General features: G+C 41.6%; 1 protein-coding gene across 5 annotated transcripts in view; it reads right to left on the minus strand.

Moving 5' to 3' along the window:
- Positions 1-21,316, minus strand: part of MTDH (metadherin) — a gene marked incomplete at both ends in the record, with an annotated part of 82,293 nt that overhangs the window by 6,642 nt on the left and 54,335 nt on the right. For all 5 annotated transcript variants that reach the window (XM_080693518.1, XM_080693517.1, XM_080693516.1 and 2 more), the window contains 2 exons: positions 1,876-1,983; positions 8,135-8,259. In XM_080693518.1, the coding sequence (XP_080549644.1) occupies positions 1,876-1,983; positions 8,135-8,259 (233 nt within the window). The remainder of the gene's footprint in view (positions 1-1,875; positions 1,984-8,134; positions 8,260-21,316) is intronic.

Consider the following 21,316-nt stretch of genomic DNA (forward strand, 5'->3'; position numbering starts at 1 on the left):
CAGCCTCAGCTACCTACTACTTAGTGAGGGTCTTTGCAACTTAGTGAGACCCTGTTTCAAAATAAAGAATAAAAAGTAGGTCTGGGAGTGTAGCCAAGAGGTAGAAAGCCCCTGGGTTCCATCCCCAGTACTGAAGAAGAAAAAAAATATGGCTAGGGTATAGTTTAGAGGTAGAATGCCCCTGAGTTTAATTCCCAGTACCAGGAAAAATAAATACAATGGGCCACATTTCCAGTTATTGAAAGGGAACTTTGTGTGTGTGAGAAAAACCATTCCCTCCCTTCCCCTCCCTTCCTCTTTATTTTTTTGTAGAACTAGGGATCGAAGCTGGGCATGGTGGCACATGCTTGTAATCCCCGCGCTTGGGAGGCTGAGACAGGAGGATCGCACAGGTTTGAAGCCAGCCTCAGCTACTTAGTGAGGCTCTCAGCAACTTAGTGAGACCCTGTTTCTAATAAAATATAAAAAGGTCTGGGAGTATGGCCCGGAGGTAGAAAGCCTCTGGGTTCCACCCCCAGTGCCACCAAAAAGAACTAGGGATCGAGTCCAGGGGCACTATACCTCTAAGCTACACCCTAACTGGAGCTTATAGTTGTGCGCCACCATACACCTACATCCCCAGCCCTTTTTTAAAATTTTCAAACAGGGTCTAAATTACCATGTGTTGGTTTCAAACCTGCAATCTTCCTGTCTCAGCTTCCTAAGTACTGGAATTACAGATATTTGACAACAGGCCCGGCTCATTTCACCATTTTACAATAAAAATGCAATTGAGAGCCAGGTGTGGTAGCATACGCTCATAATCCTAGTACTTGAAAGGCTGAGAAAGGAGGATCACAAGTTCAAAGCCAGCCATAGCAACTTAGGGAGGCTCTTAACTTAGCAAGACACTGTTTCCAAATAAAAAAATGAAAGAGGTCTGGGTGTATAACTTGGAGAAAGAAGGCCCCTGGGTTCTATCCCCAGTACCACAGCAGGGAAAAACTGAATTGAGTAACTTGAAATTTTATTTATTTATTTATTTTTAGATTTACCTACACCTTTGATGTGTTTTAATTTTTTTAAATTTTTATTTTTTTTGTGGGTCTGGGGATGGAACCCAGAGGCACTTGACCTTCAAGCTACACCCCCTGCCCAATTTTTTTTTTAATTCTTTATTTTGAAATAGGGTCTCACTGAGTTGCAGAGGGCCTCACTAAGTAAATGAGGCTGTCCGCGAACCGCGATCCTCCAGTCTCAGCTTTCCAAATGCTGGGATTACAAGCATGTACCAGCATGCCCGGCTCTGATGTGTTTTTAGAACAGTAAGATTTTTTTTTTTTGGGTGGTACTGGGGGTTGAACGCAGGGGCTTTCTACCTCCGGGCTATATTCCCAGACCTATTTTATACTTTATTTGGAAACAGGGTTTCACTAAATTGCTGAGAGCCTAAGTAAGTAGCTGAGGCTGTGAGATCCTTCTATCTCAGCTTCCCAAGTGCAGGGATTACAAATGTGCGCCACCATGCCCAGTACAGATTTTATTATAAATATAATGTACCAATTTTTTAAGCAAATCTCTCATACTTTATATTAATCTCTACATCTTTTCTTTTTTTTTTTTTTTTTTTGGTTGTACTGTGGATTGAACTCAGGGGCATTCTACCTATGAGCTAGACTATTAGCCCTATTTTATTTTTTATTTTGAGACTGGGTCTAAGATGCTAAGGCTGCCCTCAATCCTGTGATCCTCTCGTCTCACCCTCCTAAGTGCCGGGATTACAGGTGTGCGCCACCATACCCAGCTTTATCTCTAGATTTTTTAGTACCCCAGTACCATCTTTTCACATTTTCAGCAATGGTTGTGCAATAAATGTCTTTTGTTTTGGTACTTTACCTGTGCAAGAGAGTTATCTTCACCTTGCTTCTTCTTTTTCTTCTTTTTCTTTTTAGATTTTCCAGTTGGAAGAGCTCCCTCTCCTTTTTCTTTATCATCATCTGAAACCTGATGTTAAAAGCAAAAATACTAAGTGAAACAACTGGTTAAACTTCCATTAGTCAGAAATTGTTATAAAATAGCTACATTAAAATTCAGTCCTTATGCCCCAAAATCTGAATAAGAATTTACTAATTCTTATTATTCTAAGAGTAATAAAACAGACCATAGATTATATTCTTAAAAAGTAATGGAGTACAAAGGACTTCATTCATTCTAAGATAGATCCCTGTTTATTTATTTATTTTTTTGGTTCTGGGGATGGAACCCAGGGGAATTCTACCTTTGAGCGACACCCCAGGTCTATTTTTTATTCTTTATTTTGAAACAGGGTCTCCCTGAGTTGCAAAGGGCCTAAGTAGCTGAGGCTGGCTTCCAACCTGTGTGATCCTCCTGCTGGGATTATAAGCGTGCGCCACCACGCCCGGCTTGATAGATCCCCTTTTATACTCTATCTTTCAACATTTAATCAAGATAGTTATACAAACCTTCATGCTTTAAATACTTATTAGACAGGCAATACTGTTTTACTTTAGCACTGAAAATGTACTCTCCTTGTATTAAAATTTAATTTTGTTGGCGTGATGGCGCACGCTTGTAATCCCAGCATTTGGGAGGTTGAGACTGGAGGATCGTGGTTCACGGAGAGCCTCAGCTACTTAGTGAGGCCCTCTGCAACTTAGTGAGACCCTGTTTCAAAATAAAGAATAAAAGATAGGGCAGAGGGTGTAGCTAGGAGGTCAAATGCCCCTGGGTTCCATCCTCAGACCTGGAAAAAAAAATTTTTTTTAAGAGAATAAAGTTGGGCATGGTGGCGCATTCTTGTAATCCCAGCATTTGGGAGGCAGAGACCAAAGGATCACAGTTCACGGACAGCCTCATCTACTTATCAAGTCCTTTTGCAGTGAGACCCTGTTTCAAAAAATAAGACTGAAAAATAGGGCTGGGAGTGTACCTCGGAGGTAGAATTCTCCTGGGTTCCATCTCCAGTAACCCCCCCCCCCCCAAAAGAGGATAAAGTGACATGTTTTAGACTGGGTGAATATATCTGCAAAACCTTACAATATTTCAGACAAACTACTATCTAAATTAATTAAAGAACATTTAAAATCAATGGTAAACAAAATGAAGGTCTAAGCTGGGCATTATGGTGCAGGCCTGTAATCCTAGTACTTGGGAGGCTCAGACAAGAGGAACACAGGTTTGAGGCCATCTTCTGCAATGTACTGAGGGGTGTGAGGGCACACACCTGTAAGCCTAGTATTTAGAAGGCTTAAACAGGAGGATTTCAGGTTTGAGGACATCCTCAGCAATTTAGCAAGGCCCTTAGCAACTTAGTGAGATACTGTTTCAAAATAAAAAACAAAATAAGGCTAGAGGTATAGATCAGAGGTACAATACCCAGGGTTCAATCCCCAGTACTACAGGGAGAAAAAAAGGCTGGAGGTAGAGCCTAGAGGTAGAAAGTCCCTGGGGCTCAAGCTCCAGTACTAACCAACAAACAAAAAACACAAAACATCACACGAATAGCTGGGCACCGGGGCACATGCATGTAATCCCATCAACTATTATCGCAACCTGGAAGGTTGAGGCAGGAGAACTGTAGGTTTTATTTATTTATTTTGCAAGTCTGGGGATGGAACCCAGGGACATTCGACCTCCAAGCTACATCCCCTGCCCTATTTTTTATTCTTTATTTTGAGACAGGGTCTCACTGCGTTGCAGAGGGTCTCACTAAGTAGCTGAGGCTATCCGCAAACCGCTATTTTCCGGTCTCAGCCTCCCGAATACTGGAATTATAAATGTGCACCACCACGCCCAGCTTTCCTGCCTTAATTTTTATTCTTTATTTTGAGACAGGGTCTCACTAAGTTGTGGAGGCCACACTAAGTACCTGAGGCTGTCCGCGAACTGAGACTACAGTCTCAGCCTCCCGAATGCTGGGATTACAAGCATGTACCACCAAGCCTGGCGGACTGTAGGTTTTAAAGCCAGCCTCAGGTATTTAGCAAGATTTTATCTTAAAATCAAATAAAAAACGAAAAGGACTAGGGTGTAGCTCTATGGTAGAGTGTCCCTGGATTCAATTTCCAGCACCAGAAAAAGAAAAAGAGCAAGGGGGGGGGGGGGGAATCGATGCATCCTATGAACATAACATCAGGTCACAAGGACTTTTTTCAGTCTGCTTCTAGCCCATTATAATCCAACCATGTAAGAAATGTAGGGCCCCATAGCAAAACACTTTTTATAAGTACAGGGATTGAACCCAGAGGTATTTTACCTCTGAGCTATATATATTCCCAGTCCCTCCTTCCTTTTTTATTTTGTTTCGAACCAGTCTTCCTAGGTTGCTCAGTCTTGCTACATTGTTAAGGCTACCCTCAAACCTGCAATCCTCCTGTCTTAGACTCAAGTGCTGGGATTACAGGCATGTGCCACCTAGAAAAATATTATTTTTGTTAATTAGGAAAAGCCAAAGCCAGGTATGATGGCGTACACTGGTAGTCTCAGTACTTGGAAGGCTGATACAGGAGGATTGCAGGTTCAAGATCAGCCTCAGTCATTTATTTATTTGTTTTAATTTAACTTTTGAATTTTTATTTAAAAATTTTATTTTTTTTTTTGTGGTACTGGGGAAGGAACCCAGGGGCTTTCAACCCCTGGGCAACACTCCCAGACCTATTTTATATTTTATTTAGAAACAGGGTCTCACTAAGTTGCTGAGAGCCTAAGTAGCAGAGGCTGGCTTCGAACCTGTGCAGGCCTCCTGTCTCAGACTCCCAAGTGCTGGCATTACAAGTGTGTGCCACCACGCCTGCCTCAGCCTCAGTAATTTAGAGACTATTTCCAAATAAAAAATAAAAAGGGGCTGGAGTAGTGTAACTTGGAGATTGAATGCCCTTGGGTTTAATACACAGCATCATCAAACAAAACACAAAACAAAACCAAAAGCCAAAATCAATTCCATACTATCTTTTAACTAAAAAAAAAAAAACATGAATTTTTTTTGCTGTTGTTGCAGGTCTAGGGATAGAACCCATGGGCTTTTGACCTCTGAGCTACAAGCAGCTGAGGCTGTCCTCGAACCATGACCCTCCAGCCTGAATCTCCCGAATGCCGGGATTACAAATGTTGCCACCACGCCCGGCTAAAACATGACATTTTTTGGGAAAAAAGAAAAATGTTAAAAATATTTTTTGGGTACTGAGGATTGAACCCAGAGGCAGTAACTTCTACATCCCAGCCCTATTTTACTTTTTATTTGGAAAGAAAGTCTTGCTAAATTGAGGGGAACCTCACTGAGTTGCTGAGGCTGGCTGCAAACCTATGATCCTTTTGTTTCAGCATTCCAAGTAATGGGATTATGAGTGTGCTTCACCAGGCCTGGCTCCATTTTGACAAACTTATTTGAGATTCTTTCTTTCTTTTTTCTGGTACTAGAGATGGAATCTAAGGGCATTCTACCTTAAAGCTACATCCCGGCCCAATTTTTTTATTCTTTATTTTGAAACAGGGCCTCACTGAGTTGCAAAGAGCCTAAGTAGCTGAGGCTGTCTGTGAACTGCGATCTTCCTGCCTCAGCCTCCCAAATGCTGGGATTACAAGCGTGCGCCACCTTGCCCGGCTTACACCTCCGTCCTGATCACTCTCATACCACTTCCCCAAGTGATGACCACTTTACACTTTGTGTCTACCCAAATGATTTTCTACAACTTCACATGTATCAACAAATAAAAATGGTATATAAGTGGCTTAACTGTAACTTTTAGTAACTTGCTCACCATTTAACATGTTCTGAGATTGTGTTATTGTTATTAATGTAGCTTTAATTAGTTTTTAACTTGTTTAATATGCTACATTTTACTTCCCCATTCTCCCATTGAAGGGTTTTTTGATGGGACCCATATTTGTGCTTAGAAACATAAAAGATGATCTTTAAATATATTCAGAAAAAGAAATGCTATAATCTGTGATAGCATCTTTAATCCACTCACTGGTTGTTTAATTTTAGTGGTCATCACAGGGAAGTTCAGTTGAAGAAATAAAGCCTTCCGGCTGTACATTTACTGAACACTCAATAGATAGTTGAATGGCTTTTGTGGAGTAAGATAGTGTATTAGGTAGCTTGTGGGAGCTCAGTCTGAATTTCATTTTTTTCCACCTCACCCATCATATTGCCTCTTAATTGTCCCCCTTTACATTAACTCACCCTGCTCCCAACCTAAGCAGCATTTCTTTTCTCTGGTCTCCAAAGCCGAGAGGTAATATATCCTACTAAAGGCCAATCGGTTCACTTGTGCCTATGGCTTTCCCCACTGCATCTTCCCAACACCAGTGTTTGTGAAGTTCATTCTATTCTGTCTCTGGCTGCATAGCTCAGTAGCTGAATCAGACTGCATGGCTCTTTTTATAACGAGTCTGCCAACCGTGCACTAAAACCTCTCCTATCACTGAAAACAAACAAAAACAAAAAACTCAGCCACACACCTACAATCCTAGTACTTGGGAGGCTGAAACAGGACGATCACAGGTTCTAGGACAGCCTCGGCAAGTAGTGAAAACTCTCATCAACCTAGGGAGATGCTGTTTAAAATAAAATAAAATAGGGCTGGGGGAGTAGTTCAGAGGTAGAATAACTCCTGGGTTCAATCCCCAGTGCCACACAAAAATAAATCAAAACAAAACAAAACAATAAATAACTGACTTCTCTACCTTGAACAAAACATTCCTGATATTATCCCTACTGCGGTCATCCACTAAAACTCCTCCATTCCTTTCTAAACTTTAAATTGCTGAGGCTGGCCTTGAACCTGAGATCCTCCTGTTTCAGCCTCCAAGTATTGGGATTACAGGCTTGCGCTCTATGCCTGGCTTCTATTCCAAACTTAAAAAAAAAATTAGTTATGCTAGGCGTGGTGGCGCACATTTGTAATTCCCACACTTGGGAGACAGGAGGATCGCGCAGGTTAGAAGCCAGCTGTTCCAGGAACCCCAGTACCCCCCCCTCCCACACACACACTAATTTTCTGAGTGGTATTGGTGATCAAACCCAAGGACATTCTACTTCTGAGCTATACCCACAGCCCAATTTTATTTCTTATTTGGAAATGGTCTCATCAAGTTGTAGAGGGCCTTGCTAAATTGCAGAAGTTGGCTTTGAACCTTCGATCCTTCCTGTCTCTCAAGTATTGGGATTACAAGCATGTGCCACCAAGCTTGGCTTGTTACTACTTTTTCTCTCTCAATTACATGGACTTTTTTGTGGTACTGGGGAATGAACTCAGGGGCATTCTACCTCTGAGCTGCACCCCCAGCCCTACTTAAAAAAAAAAAAAATTTTTTTTTTCCAGTACTGGGGATGAAACCCATGGAGGAGCTACACCCCCAGGCCTATTTTTTTAGTCTTTTATTTTTTTGAAACGGGGCCTCACTGAGTTGTGAAGAGCCTCGCTAAGTAGCTGAGGCTGCCCACAATCCGCGATCCTCTGGTCTCAGCCTCCCAAATGCTGGGATTACAAGCGTGTGCCACCCATGCCCAGCCCTACTTTTTATTTTTTTCCTTTTCCCCTCCCTCCCTTCCATATTTTTTTGCAGTGCTGCTTGCTTCCTTGCTTGCTCATGCTTGCATGTGTGCAAATGCTCACTCATGCTATCTCTTTCTTTCCTTCCTTCCCTCCATGCCTCCCTCTTGGTTTTGGGACTAAATCCAGGGTTCTTGTGACTAGCTCCTATTTCAGGATTTCTAATAAAATTGCTCTAAACTCCCAGGAAGCAAACTCAGTATTTCCACTCCTAGAGTTACTAACCACTTCTTTGTCTCTGCTGTTATCACTGCCTCCTCCTTGACACTCTGAGTTGTCCAGCCTCTGACTCACAACCCTCCTCACTCCATGTCTCTTTCATTAACAAACAAAGCCCACTAATTTTTGTGTGCATGTGTGTGGTATGGGGGATAGAACTCAGGGGCCTTCTACCTCTGAGCTACACTTCCAGACCTATTTTATATTTTATTTGGAAACAGGATCTCACTAAGCTGTTGAGGGCCTCACTAAGCTGCCAGGCTGGCTTTGCACCTGTGGTCCTCCTGTCTCAGCCTCCCAAGTACTGGGATTACAAGCGTGCGCCACCACGCCCGGCTCCACTAATTCTTGATACTCACCTTTTGGTCATCAGGAACTAATTCTTGGCACTTAAGAAGTGAAGCTTTCTCTTCATCTACCCAATTCCCCCACTCTTCTGCAGGTGCACTCCAGTCAGAGCTGGGGTCGGCAGAGGACAGACCATCTAAAATTTAATAGTGTGAATTAGTCATCATTTCTGCCAGAAACTAAAATGCAAAAATTAAAAATTCCTTATTTTTGAACTAAGCTATAATATTAAGCTATTGTTCTTCTTTTTCCTAAGCACATTTTAAGAATTAAAAAAACAAAACCCAAAACCATAACAACAAATGATAGTATGATGATTAAGAACCTTTACCCAAAATTTGCTAGGTATGTAGTTAAATTGAACTTTTAAGATACTCTAGAACATTGATTAATTAACCATTTATTTTTATTTCTTTTTACTGTGGTACTGGGAATGGAACATAAGGACATTCTACCTCTGAGCTACACCCCTAGTCCTGTTTTTTTATTTTTTATTTTGAAACAGGGTCTCACTGGGTTGCAAAGGGCCTCACTAAGTAGTAGCTGAGGCTGTCCTCAAACCACGACCCCACTCTCTCAGCCTCCCAAATGCTGGGATTACAAGTGTGAGCCACCAATCCTGGCTTTAATTAACCATTTAATTTAGTTCTCCTACTTCATCAATAGGCTTCCTGACTTTGCATTTCCCCCCTACCGATCTATTTATTTACTTTTTTTGCCGTACTGGGGATGAAATGCAGGGGCATTCTACCTCTGAGCTACACCCCTCAGTCCTACTTTTTATTTTGAAACAGGGTCTCACTGAGTTGCAAAGGGTGAGCCTCACTAAATAGCTGAGGCTGTCTACGAACCCCGTCTCAGCCTCCCAAATGCTGGGATTACAAGTGTGTGCCACAACACCCGGCTCAAATTTTTTTTTTTTATTCTTTATTTTGAAGCAGGGTTTCACTGAGTTGCAGAGGGCCTAAGCAGGAGCTGAGGCTGCCCGCGAACTGCAATTCTCTGGTGTCAGCCTCCCGAATGCTGGGATTACAAGCGTGCGCCCCCATGCCTGGCATCCCCTACCCATCTTTAACTCAGCTTAGGAGCTGGTTATTTTTTTACCCTGGTAATCATTATATTCATATAATAATTATCTTATAACTTGTTTCCTGTAATTCCTCTTATAGTTGATTGATTTTCTGTGGTATGAAATCAGCCTCTAACAGCATCACCACGTGCCATTTAACACTATACTCTTCTGTCCTTGTGAACTTGCAAGATACATGACAGAATACGTAAGAACTTCCAGTACTCAACATGGATATTTTTCAGATTATTCAATGTTCTTTTTATCCGATGAATCTGAAAGCATTTAGTTGTTTTAAGGGGTTAAATCATCCTAGTCTCATAAGTATTTTTAGTCTGGATTTTCCAAATCCTGTTTTTTCACTCTATTTTTGTGATACTGAGGTTTGAACCCAGAGTTTGTACCACGACCACGGATGTACACCCCAATTCTTTTAATTCTTAATTTTTATTTTTTGCAGTGTGGGGGATTGAACCCAGAGACATTCTAGCTTTGAGCTACACCTCCAGCCCTATTTTCTTTATTTTGAAACAAGGTCTCACTAAGTTGCAGAGGGCCTCACAAGTCACTGAAGCTGGCCCCATACCTGCGATCCTTCTGTCTCAGCCTCCCAAGTACTGGGATTACCAGTGTGTGCCATCACGCCCAACCAATTATTTTAATTTTGAGACAGGGTTTGGCCACATTTCCCAGGCCAGCCTCAAAGATAAGATTCTCCTGAGTTGCTGGGACTACTGTGTGGGCCACCTTGCCTAGCTAAACTTTTATTTTTTGTGGCCATTTTTACCTCTGAGCTCACCCCCAACCTATTTTTATTTATTAAAAATTTTTTTTGTGGTACTGGGGATGGAAGCTTTGTACCTCCGGGCTATACTCCCAGACCTTTTATATTTTATTTGGAAGCAGGATCTCATTAAGTTGCTGAGAGCCTCACTAAGCAGCTGAGGCTGGCTTCGAACCTGTGCGATCCTCCTGTCTCAGCCTCCCAAGCTCAGGGATTATAAGCGTGTGCTACCACTTCTGGCTTTTTCTAGTTTGTTTGTTTATTTATTTATTCATTTTTTTGCAGGTCTGGGGATGGAACCCAGAGGCATTTGACCTCCGAGCTACACCCCCTGCCCAATTTTTTATTCCTTATTTTGAAACAGGGTCTCACTGAGTTGTGGAGGGCCTTACTAAATAGCTGAGGGTGTCCACAAACCATGATCCTCTGGTCTCAGCCTCCCAAATGCTAGGGTTACAAGCGTGCGCCACCACACCCAGCAGTATTTTTATTTTTGAAACAGGGTCTCACTGAGTTGTGAAATGCTTTGCTAAGGAACTGAGGCTCTCTGCAAACCGTGATCCTCTGGCTTCGCCTCCCGAATGCTGAGATTACAAGTGTGCACCACCATGCCCGGCTTCTATTCTATTTTTATTTCAAAACAGGGTCTCTCTAGGTTGATGAAGAGTCTCACTACTTGCTTAGGCTATGCTTGAACATGTGACCTTTCTGTTGCAGCTCCCAACTACTAGAATTACAGATGTGTGCACTTTTACTTTCTTTAGAAAGCTATTACTGACTTATTCAAAGGGGGGGGGGCATTCTTTGGCTTTACCCTGGAAATAAGCAGTTCTCAACATTAATTCTTCCCTGCTCTCTATATGTAACACTCTAATATATGCTCCTGTAAATATCTACTTTATATATATATATATATTTTGTGTGTGTGTGTGTGTGTGTTACTAGGGATTGAACCCAGGGGCATTTTTTTTTTTTTTTTTTGGTGGTACTGGGGTTCCTGGAGGCCCTTCTACCTCCAGGCTACACTCCCAGACCTATTTTTACATTTTTATATGGAAACAGGGTCTCCTAAGCCAGCGCACGTGGCTGGCTTCGAACCTGCGCGATCCTCCTGCCTCTGCCTCCCAAGCGCGGGGATTACAAGCGTGCGCCACCACGCCCGGCTGAACCCAGGGGCATTTTATCTCTGTGCTACACCCCCGCCCTATTTATTTTTACTTATATTTTTGTACTAGAAATTGAACCCAGGGACATTCTACCTACAGGCTCACACACCCAGCCCTAGTTTTTATTCTTGATTTTCAAACAGGGTCTCACTAAGTTGGCAAGGGTCTCACCAAGTGGACGGGGCTGGCTGCAAACTTGAGAGCCTCCTGTCTCAGCCTCCCAAGTAGTGCCTTCACGCCTGGCTTTAGAATTTCTATTCTATTCTACTGCTCTATTTCTGAGATAGTGCCATATGTAATACAGTTCTGTAATACATCTTAGTATTTGGAAGGAAACATCTGCTTGTATTCTTATTATTTACTAATCTTGTTTTTTTCTTTTTCAAGTGAACTCTTTTTTTACTAGAGAAATGCTACATCTTCATTAAAGCTTTATTATACATGTTTTAGAAGATCATATAATAATCTGACAAAATACTCAGAGGAAAAAAAAAGACAAAACTGTTTGCATAAAATGATCATTAAATTCATGTGAGAAGATAGGCGTGGTGGCGCACGATTGTAATCCTAGCATTTGGGAGACTGAGACTGGAGGATAGCGGTTCACGGACAGCCTCAGCTACTTAGTGAGGCCCTCTGCAATTTAGTGAGACCCTGTTTCAAAATAAAGAATAAAAAAATAGGGCAGGAGGTGTGGCTCAGAGGTCGAATGCCCCTGGGTTCCATCCCCAGACTTGCAAAAATAAATAAATAAATATAAAAAAATTCATGTGAGGAGACAGAATACAATAATAAATATATTTGGGAAGAAGAATTACAGATACTTTTTCTATTCAACCCTTAGACAAAGCACTATAACTAGAACCTGAGCTAGGTAGGTTCTAGAGATATAGAAATGAGTGAGATGGAAATCCCTTTCCACATGCAGCTCAGGGTCTATTCAGGGATTGGTAGGTAAGCATAACTGACAATTAAGGTCAGAGTGATGAGCTGGGTGTGCTGGCATACTTCTGTAACCCCAGTACATGGGAGGCTCAGACAGGAAGGAGGATTGCAGGTTTGAGGCCAGCCTCAGCAACCCAGTGAGATTCCCAGCAAACTAGTGAGAATTTATTTAAAAAAATAAAATAAAATGGGCTTAAGGGTATATGTTGGAGGTAGAATGCCTTAGTGTTAAATCCCCAGAACCACAGAGACAGAAAAAGAAACAGTGATAGACTTCATCTCAAGGAGCGGTGGAAACAGAAAAGGAGTGTCAGACAGACCAGTAAAAAAGAGGAAGATATTCAAGGCAGGTAAAATTTAGTCTAATGAAGGAGAAACATAAAACACTAATTACAAGTATAAAATGTTTTACAGAAAACAAAAGTGTTACGGTTTTGGGGAAACTGTCCCCGAGGACCCCTGTTAGGGTTCTGGACAGTTTCCCTCAAAACAGAAAAAAACACAAAAACTGAAAAACCGTGGGTTCTTGTCCTGAGCTAAGGATAAATACACATTAGCCCAGACTCTTGCTGAAGATTTAAAGAAGTTTATTAAAAAGACAGAAATACAAAAGATAGTTACAGTCCCATGCCACGGGGGGGGGGGGGGGTGTTTCGAGTGAATGCTCCACACCCAAGATACAACCCACGACCTCCATCTTGTTCACATAATTCTGATGTAGTAAATGTCAAATGTCACTGTAAGGTTCCTCTCCTGGCAAGGCGTCTCCTTTCACCAACCCCTCCTCCCATCCTAGCTAGATTATCCAATTATTATGTAAATCTGTCTTTAGAATGAGGATGAGGAAGTGCTAGTTCCCCTTCTCCTACAGACTTGCTAATTACCTTTAGCTAGGTTAATTTAAGTTTCAATAGCTGTTTGCTTCCTGACCAAAACCAAGTCTTTCTTTCCCCAGGTGTGCCGCCATTTTGACACAATTATTTTTGAAATATATCTATTAACAATCAGAGCTTTCTCAAATCTTCCTAGGCCATTCCCAATACTGGTACAGGAAGTCTCTTCTTATATTTCTAGATTCACCACTTTAAGTATCCAGAGTCAGTGTTTCATAGTGCTAATGTAGAAATTAAGAACATAGGTCTTTCAAACAGATCTACATTTGAATATTCTTCTACCACTTAATAATGATGTGACTTTATTCAAACTTAAATCTTATTTGGCATGTGCTGAGAGAATTATATTAGATACATGTAAAGCAGTGTATAGCAATGCAGTAAGTACTCAATAAATAGTAGCTATTGTTTCTAGTATCAATGATGCTAAAGACATTTCTAAGCTATCAAAGCATATATAACACTTTTCACAGTCCTGACAAATCTTTTTGTGGTACTAGGGATGGAACCCAAGGGCTTTCTACCTCTGGTGTCGCACGCAGTGACGACTCTTACACGATCTTCCTCAAGCAGTTTTATTACCCCAGGTTCTTATACAGTTACCATTCCTCTTTAATGCTCTCTCAACGCCCTCTCAGGTAAAAACAACATCAGTCTTCTATCCTCTCCCTCATCACTCCACCAACCCTCCTTCTGGCACTCTATGTCTCTGCTGCAGCACACACCGGTCACAGTGGTGGCTTTGTGAACATGTCCGTCGCAGCTCGGAGCCCAGAGCAGTCCGCCAAGAAACTGCTCTTCCTGTCCACCAACCCTCTTCTCCTTCTCCTCCCCCCCCCCCCCCCCCGCTAGGGCATGCGCTCTTTTTTAACCTTCTCCTGGGCGGGCAGGTGGTAGCACGAGGCGTTGCATCACTAATTATCCGTAAGGCGCCTGATAGGGCTCACTGCGCAGGCTCAGGGCACCGCCAGCCTCGTGAGCCTCGTGACTTGGCTGCAAGCCCAGGCGCCATCTTGAGTCCACGCTGGCAACAAGCCTGGGTGCCACCTCGGTCCTGCCGAGTGGGCCCCAACACTCTGGCCTACTCTCCCAGATCTATTTTTTAAGAATACTTTATTTGGAAACAGGATCTCACTACCTTGCTGAGAGCCTCACCAAATACATAGCTGAGGCTGGCTTTGAACCTGTGCAATCCTCCTGTCTCAGCCTTTAAGAACTGGGATTAAAAGTGTATACCACCATGCCTGGCTCTGATCTTTTTCTTTTTCCTTTTGTGGTACTGGGGTTGGAACCAGGGACATTCTACCTCTGAGAAATACCCTCAGCCCTACTTTTTTTTTTATTATTTATTTTCAAACAGGGTCTCACCCACAGAGAGCCTCACTAAGTAGCTGCAAACCACGATTCTCCTGTCTCAGCCTCCCGAATGCTGGGATTATAAGCATGCACCACCATGTTCAGCTGATTTATCTTTAATAGAGAATAATTTTATAACTACAAAGAAATCTAGTAGATCACTAGAATCAACTGTTTCTCTTATACAAAGCATCCATCAACCATAATGTCTGGAGATTCAAATGCCAGACTCGGCAATGTCTTAAACCTCACTGATAAAAACCCCATATTTAGAAACTTGCTGTCATTTAGCAACACCTCTGAGACTACACGACAGAAAAGACGCTATTAAGTAGAAAAAAATGAAGGCAATTGATTAATATACTAACATGTGATCTACTTTCTTTTCTTTTTTGGTACTGGGGATCGAACCCATAAACATTTTGCCTCCAAAGCATATCCCCAGCTTTTTAAATTTGTTATTTTGAAAAAAGGTCTTGCTGCTTGCTTCTTGACTCCCATCATGTCAGAGCAAAAGACTGCTCTTCCCCTCTGCCTGCTTCCTGCCATCAGCCCCCTGAGCTCTGCAGATCTGGCCTGACAGGGACTGAACCCTGAAATTTTCAGAACTGTGAGCAAATAAATTCACCTTCTTGTAAGGTATGTTTGTTTAGGCATAAAGACCATTGGGTCATAGCAGCGAGAATGTTGACACAGAAATTGGTACCAGGGTGTCAGGGAAAAACAAAGTAATTGCGTGGAGAGTCCTGAGGAGTTCCCAGGCTTGGGATGGGAACTCACCTCAGGACCCTTTGGGATGTTGGCTTACATGGCGAAAAGAAATTCAGCACACGCCAGTCAGAGCCAAAGATGGAGGTTTTATTAGGAAAAATGAAGATACGCATTCAAGGGAGAACGCAGGCCACCTCAAGAGTGTGGGATCCTCAAGACCCTTGGGATCTTTGCAAAACTTTTCTTATAGAAGACCTAGGGAGGGAGGTGGCTAGGGGCACATGGTGGGGATGAGGCAATGGGATAGCAGGTCTTTTTACTTTGAATTTTTAGGTTCTCACTTTCATTTTTTTCCCTTGCAGTATCGAGGGTGGGACAGGAGGCATTCAACCTCCGAGTGATACCACTAGCCTATTTTTTATTCTTTATTTTGAAACAGGGTCTTACTAAGTTGCAAAGGGCATAAGTAGTTGAGGCTGTTGTGAACTATGATCTTGTCTCAGCCTCTCAAATGCTGGGATTACAAACGTGCTACACCTCGTCCAGCTTGGTTCCCAGTATTTCATTGGTAGGTGCTGGGCTTGACAAAAGGTGAGAATTCCTTTGGGATTCCCCCCAGGAAGTTGAGGGGTGAAGCTTGACAGTGAGTGAGACTTACTCAGGAATTTCAGGTGTTATGATTAAAAAGTTTAGGCTAGGCCTATTGAGAATCCAAGCAAAGGACAGGCCAGATGGGTTATTATTATTAAAATAAAGTACATAGGCCAGGCCTACTGAAGACCTTTTTCTAAGAAAAGTGTACCAGTATTGGGAATGGCCTAGGAAGATTTGAGAAATCTCTGATCAATATATTTCAAAAATCATTTTGTAGAAAATGGAAAGGCAGACTTGTGGAAGGGAAGGGCAAGTCAGGACTTGGTTACTGCTAGGAGTCAGCTACTGTAATATAAAGTATCCTTGCTGAAAGTAATTAGCAAGTCCATAGGAAAGGTGGAGCTAGGACTTCCTCATTCTAAAGACAGGTTTACATAATAATTGATATCTAGTTAAGAGGATGGTTGGGTGAAAGGAGAAACCTAGACATAATTAAGAGTTCAGCAGGACAATTAAGGGAACGGACTTTACCTATGTCACAGAGTTACGTAGGAGAGAGCAAGATGTTGGATCTATAAAATGCCATTCCATATTTTGTATTTCGGTGACTTCGTTCGGGCCACCCCCTTATGTTATCCCCGGGTAACTTGAGGCTGTAACTGTTTTCTGTATTTCTATCTTTTTAATAAACTCCTTTAAATCTTCAGCAAGAGTACTGACCAGTGTATATCTGTTCTGAGTTGGGAAAAGAAGCCGTGGTTTTATGGGAATTGTTTCCGGGAGCCTAACAAAGGTCCCTGGGAACAGTTCCCCCAAACCGTAACAAAAAAGAGAAACCAGGTCTGCTATTATAATTAAAAGTGTGGCCCATTAAGGGATTTTGTTTAAGAAAAAGCAGGCTCTTTAAGATGAAGGTAAGGATTATGAAGTCTCTAGAACTTTTTTTTTTTCTTCTTGTGGGTCTGGGGATGGAACTCAGGGGCATTTGGCCTCTGAGCTATACCCCCTGCCCTATTTTTTATTCTTTATTTTGAAACCGGGTCTCACTGAGTTGCACAGGACCTCACTAAGTAGCTGAGGCTGTCCGCAAACCACGATCCTCAGGTCTCAGCCTCCCGAATGCTGGGATTACAAGCGTGCGCCACCACGCCCGGCAAGTCTCTAGATCTTAAAACAATATTTTTCTTTTCTTTCCCAATTTTTTCCTAATACTTTATTTCTTCTAACCTACCTCATGGTCACCACTGTATCTAAGCTTGACTATGTCTTTTGCTGAGTCTTTCGAACTGGTTTGTGAAGGTAGGGCAGGAATGTAGTGAGAAAGACAGAAGAGATTGTGTTCAGGAGATTTCAGAGAGAAAAAAGAATCTGTAGGAAAAGAGAATCGAAGCCACATGTGTTATATTCCAGCAAAGACCTTAACGGCATTTGCCTATGTCCTAAAATGGTGCTAGGCCACATTTAAAGAGGACTAATTAATGTTGGCGGAAGAAATCTCAAAACAACAAAGTATCCAGGCTGCTTTATGGATGTCAGTATCCTATTTTGGGGAGCAGAAAGAAAACAGAGGGTCTTTATAGATTTTCAGTTTGGCCAGAAAGACATGTAAAAGCTGGAGCCCAGAGAGATAGTATTGTGGAAGAAAGTAAGATGGCCCAGGGAAATTGAATGTTTTGCTTAGAAAAAACAAAGAAAGGAATGGGGTCAAGGAAGTTGAAGATCTGCATAGAAAAAGAAAGGAATGTGGTCAAGGAAGTTTGTAACCATGGAAACAATAGTGGCCATTTTGAACAAAGACATTCAATATACCTTTCCTCCCCATTATGGAGCTACGTGGAAGGGTGGTAATTAAAGAGGGTGTGACCTCTTTAATCAATCTCCATCCTCACATATGGGTTTTGTTGGAAAAGAGGAATCAGGACCCACCCCCCCCCCAATTTCAAAGAAATGCCTAGAAAGTTGGCAACATGTTGCAGGGTCAGAATCCCTGCAAGCAAACCCAAATGGGGCAATTTGTGAAGCCATGAGGGTAAAGCCAAGATTGCAAGGAAAACTTTAGAGATTTGAAGTACCAAAAATACAGAATGACCAGAAAGGCTGCAAGCTATGCAGACAGGCTAGAAAAGTCAGCATGCCACCCACTGCAATCAACCAGGTTGTAGGGGCTGGGCTGTCAAGGCCTCTTGGAGATCCCATCTTACCACCATGTGCCCAGGACGCAAGAATTAAATGCTTGTCCTGCTGGATTTGGATCCAACTTTGGTCCCATTCCTTCTTTCTGTGGCCCTCTTCTTCCCTCTTGGGATGCAAATGCTTACTCTGTGTCACTGTACATTGGATGCTCAGTAACTTGCTTCTTATTTTTACTTTCTTTTATAGGGGCTCACAGCCAAAAGTTCACCTTAAGTCTCAGAGGAGATATGGAACTTTTGAGTGGTGCTGGAACTCTTAAAGACTATGGGAAAACTTGGCGATACAGTAAATGCATTGTACATTGTGAGACAGCTGAGGTCTTGGGGAACAGAAGCAGTCTAATGGTTTGGATTTATAACATCTTCTGAGACATCATGAAGAACAGACAGACATATTGGAGGTGGGGCCCCCAGGCGTGTGACCTTGGGGATTATATATTGTTCCTCATTTCCTGCCTACTCTCTTGCTTCTGGTTACCATCATGTGAGAGCAGGGGATTGCTCTTTCTCTGCTTGCTGCTGATTTACCCTGAACTCTGCAGACTCAATCTGACATGACTGAACTCTGAAATCTCTAGAACTGTGAGCAAATAAATATTCCCTCCCCTAAATTGTATGTGGTCAGGTTTATTGGGTCACAGCAGTGAGAATGCTGACTGAGACAATCTTATTGCTAGGTTCTTTTTGGTTGTCAGCTACTTCTCCCAGGATTTAATTCAACATTCACTTTGAAATAACTGGCAAAACAATTATGTTTGAGAGACATTCTCCAGTGTTTAAACAATGATGAAATTGAGTAGACTTGCTAATTTTGCTAACAGAAGAATAAAGAATATTAACAGTAGCACTAACTGGATATCATCTATGAATTGATTTGATCCTCAACAACTCTGCTGGGGAAAAATTTAATATCTTTATAGATGATGAATTGAGGCACAGAATGACCATGAAACCCGAACAAAGACAAATGCAAGACCAACAAGATCTGAACTCCACTAATGTGTCTTCAAGGCTCATCCTCTTAATCCCCCTTACTATGGTGTAGCTTATTCCTTAAATTCTGTGTGCCAACTAAATAAAACCCATTCAATGTCATTGTCTTTTTTTGGTAGTACTGGGGTTTGAACCTCTGAACTAATCCTCCCAGTTCTACTTTTTGAGTCTGCTAAATTACCCATGTGCTAGCCTTGAACCTGTGATTCTGTCTCAGTCTTCCAAATACTGGGAGAATACACCAGTTCATGCTTTTATTATTATTATTTTGGTTATACTAGGGATTAAAATCAGAGGTTTCTACTTTTGAGCTAAATTTCTAGCCCTGTTTTATTTTTTAAACAGTCTCACTAAGTTGCTGAGGGCCTCACTAACCTACTGAGGCTGGCCTCAAACTGGCGATGCTCCAGTCTCAGCCATTCAAGTATTGGGATTACAGGTATGCACCACCTGCATGGCTGTCAACATCTATTTTATCAGGGTATGTTATAACGTTGGTTCTTTGTTTATAAAATAAATGATAGGTTTATGGTCTAGAAAAATGATAAATATCTGGCTTTAAAAACGTTTTATACCTCAAACTAGGGAGATAATATACTAATAATCATACTGTAATTGTAAAGCTAAATGTTTGTTGATTAATCTCAAATAATAAATCATGCATGTATAAATCAAAAGTAACAAATCCCCTGAATGTCAAAATACAGCCAAGCCATACTAATTATAGTAACACACACACACAAAGCAAAATATGCAGAGAAAATGAGGTTAATGAGAAACTCTGGTATTAAAAGATTGCAATAATAGTATGACAAGCTAGGTGTGCTGGTACACACTTGTAATCTCAGTACTTGGGAGGCTCAGACAGGAGGATCACAGATTTCAAGGTCAGCTGCAGCAACTTAGCAAGACTCACAGCAACCTTCTGAGGCCCTGTGTTAAAACGGAAGACTGCCAGCAACTCAGCAAGACCTGTTTCAAAAAAAAGAAAAAAAGCTGACAGGTTCAATCTCTAGTAGTTCCCCCTCAAAATAAAAAGCACAACAAACTTTAGATAGTGTTTCTGATACATTATTACTTAAGTATAAAATGCTGTGATACACGCTTTAATTTTTTTTTTTTTTTTGGTGGTACTGGGGGTGGAACCCAGAGGCTTTCTACCTCCGGGCTATACTCCCAGACCTATTTTATATTTTTTATTTGGAAACAGGGTCTCACTAAGTTGCTAAGAGCCTCCCTAAATAGCGGAGGCTGGCTTCGAACCTGCACGATCCTCCTGTCTCAGCCTCCCAAGCACGGGGATTACAAGCGTGTGCCACAACGCCCAGCTAGGCTTTAAAAATTTTTGTGGTAGTGAGGTTGAACCTAGTGGAGTGGGTATCCTCAGCCGTTTTATTTTTTTTATTTTGAAACAGTGTCTCACTAAGTTGCAGAGGGCCTCACTAGGTTGCTGAGGCTAGCTATGAACCTGTGCTCCTCCTGTCTTCGCCTCCCCAGTACTAGGATTATAGGCGTGAACCCTGTGACCAGCTAAAAAATCTTTCATTTTAGTAGCCCATGCCTGTAATCCCAGTACTTGGGATTACTATGCTAATCATCTTGTACAGTCAAATAATTTAATTCAGATACAAACAGAGGTATTTTATCCAGCAGGGAAGGCTGGGCCCTTTTGTTCAATTTTTCTCAGTCTCAATGCACAGCAGTCCAAGACAAATTTACTGCTGTTTTGCTACAATTACTTCTAATATTCCTATTATCACTCTTTAATTCTGTTCTTCATATAGCTGACCATTCTACCTAAAACATAGACAAGACTATTTTTTTTCTCTAAAACTAGTGTTCATATCCTTATAATACCTTAAAGTTAGATAGTACTTATAATTTACAAAGAGCTTTTATATTCACCCAGTATCTGATTAAAGCCTCACAATTAGCTGGGCCGAGTTGCTGATGCCTGTAATCCCAGCCTCCCAGATACTGGGACTACAAGTGTGTGCCACCATGCCTGCTATCTGCTCCATTTTACATCTCAATCTAGATTCCAACCTAAGTGGAAAAGCCCAAACCATATAAGATACTGTAATTTTTTGAAAATCCAAGCATTTATTTTAGAAGTCAATTAAGCAAAAACAATCAGCTTAAGTATCCTACCTACCATAATTTCTCAAATACAAGAAAAAAAAATGATTATGAAGAGATACTGTATTTTGGAGTCAAAACTATGACTCAGATTGACCTTCTAAATTAGTACTCCAATCTCCACATCCCTAATTTTCATACTGCTGCAATTCAAGTCATTTCACAATATGCCTTTCCAACCTATCTCACTTAATCTGCAATTATTATGTTCCAACCATTGTGTCACAAGTTTCTCTGTTATTACTCTCTTTACCAAGACTAACCATGTAGTGGCTGAAAAGTGTGAAGTCTGGAACTAGACTAGTAAGGATGGAATATCAACCTCTTTCATTTAACTACCTGTATTGCCTG

Source organism: Muscardinus avellanarius (genome assembly GCF_963383645.1).
Source record: "Muscardinus avellanarius genome assembly, chromosome: 4".
Taxonomy (NCBI): domain Eukaryota; kingdom Metazoa; phylum Chordata; class Mammalia; order Rodentia; family Gliridae; genus Muscardinus; species Muscardinus avellanarius.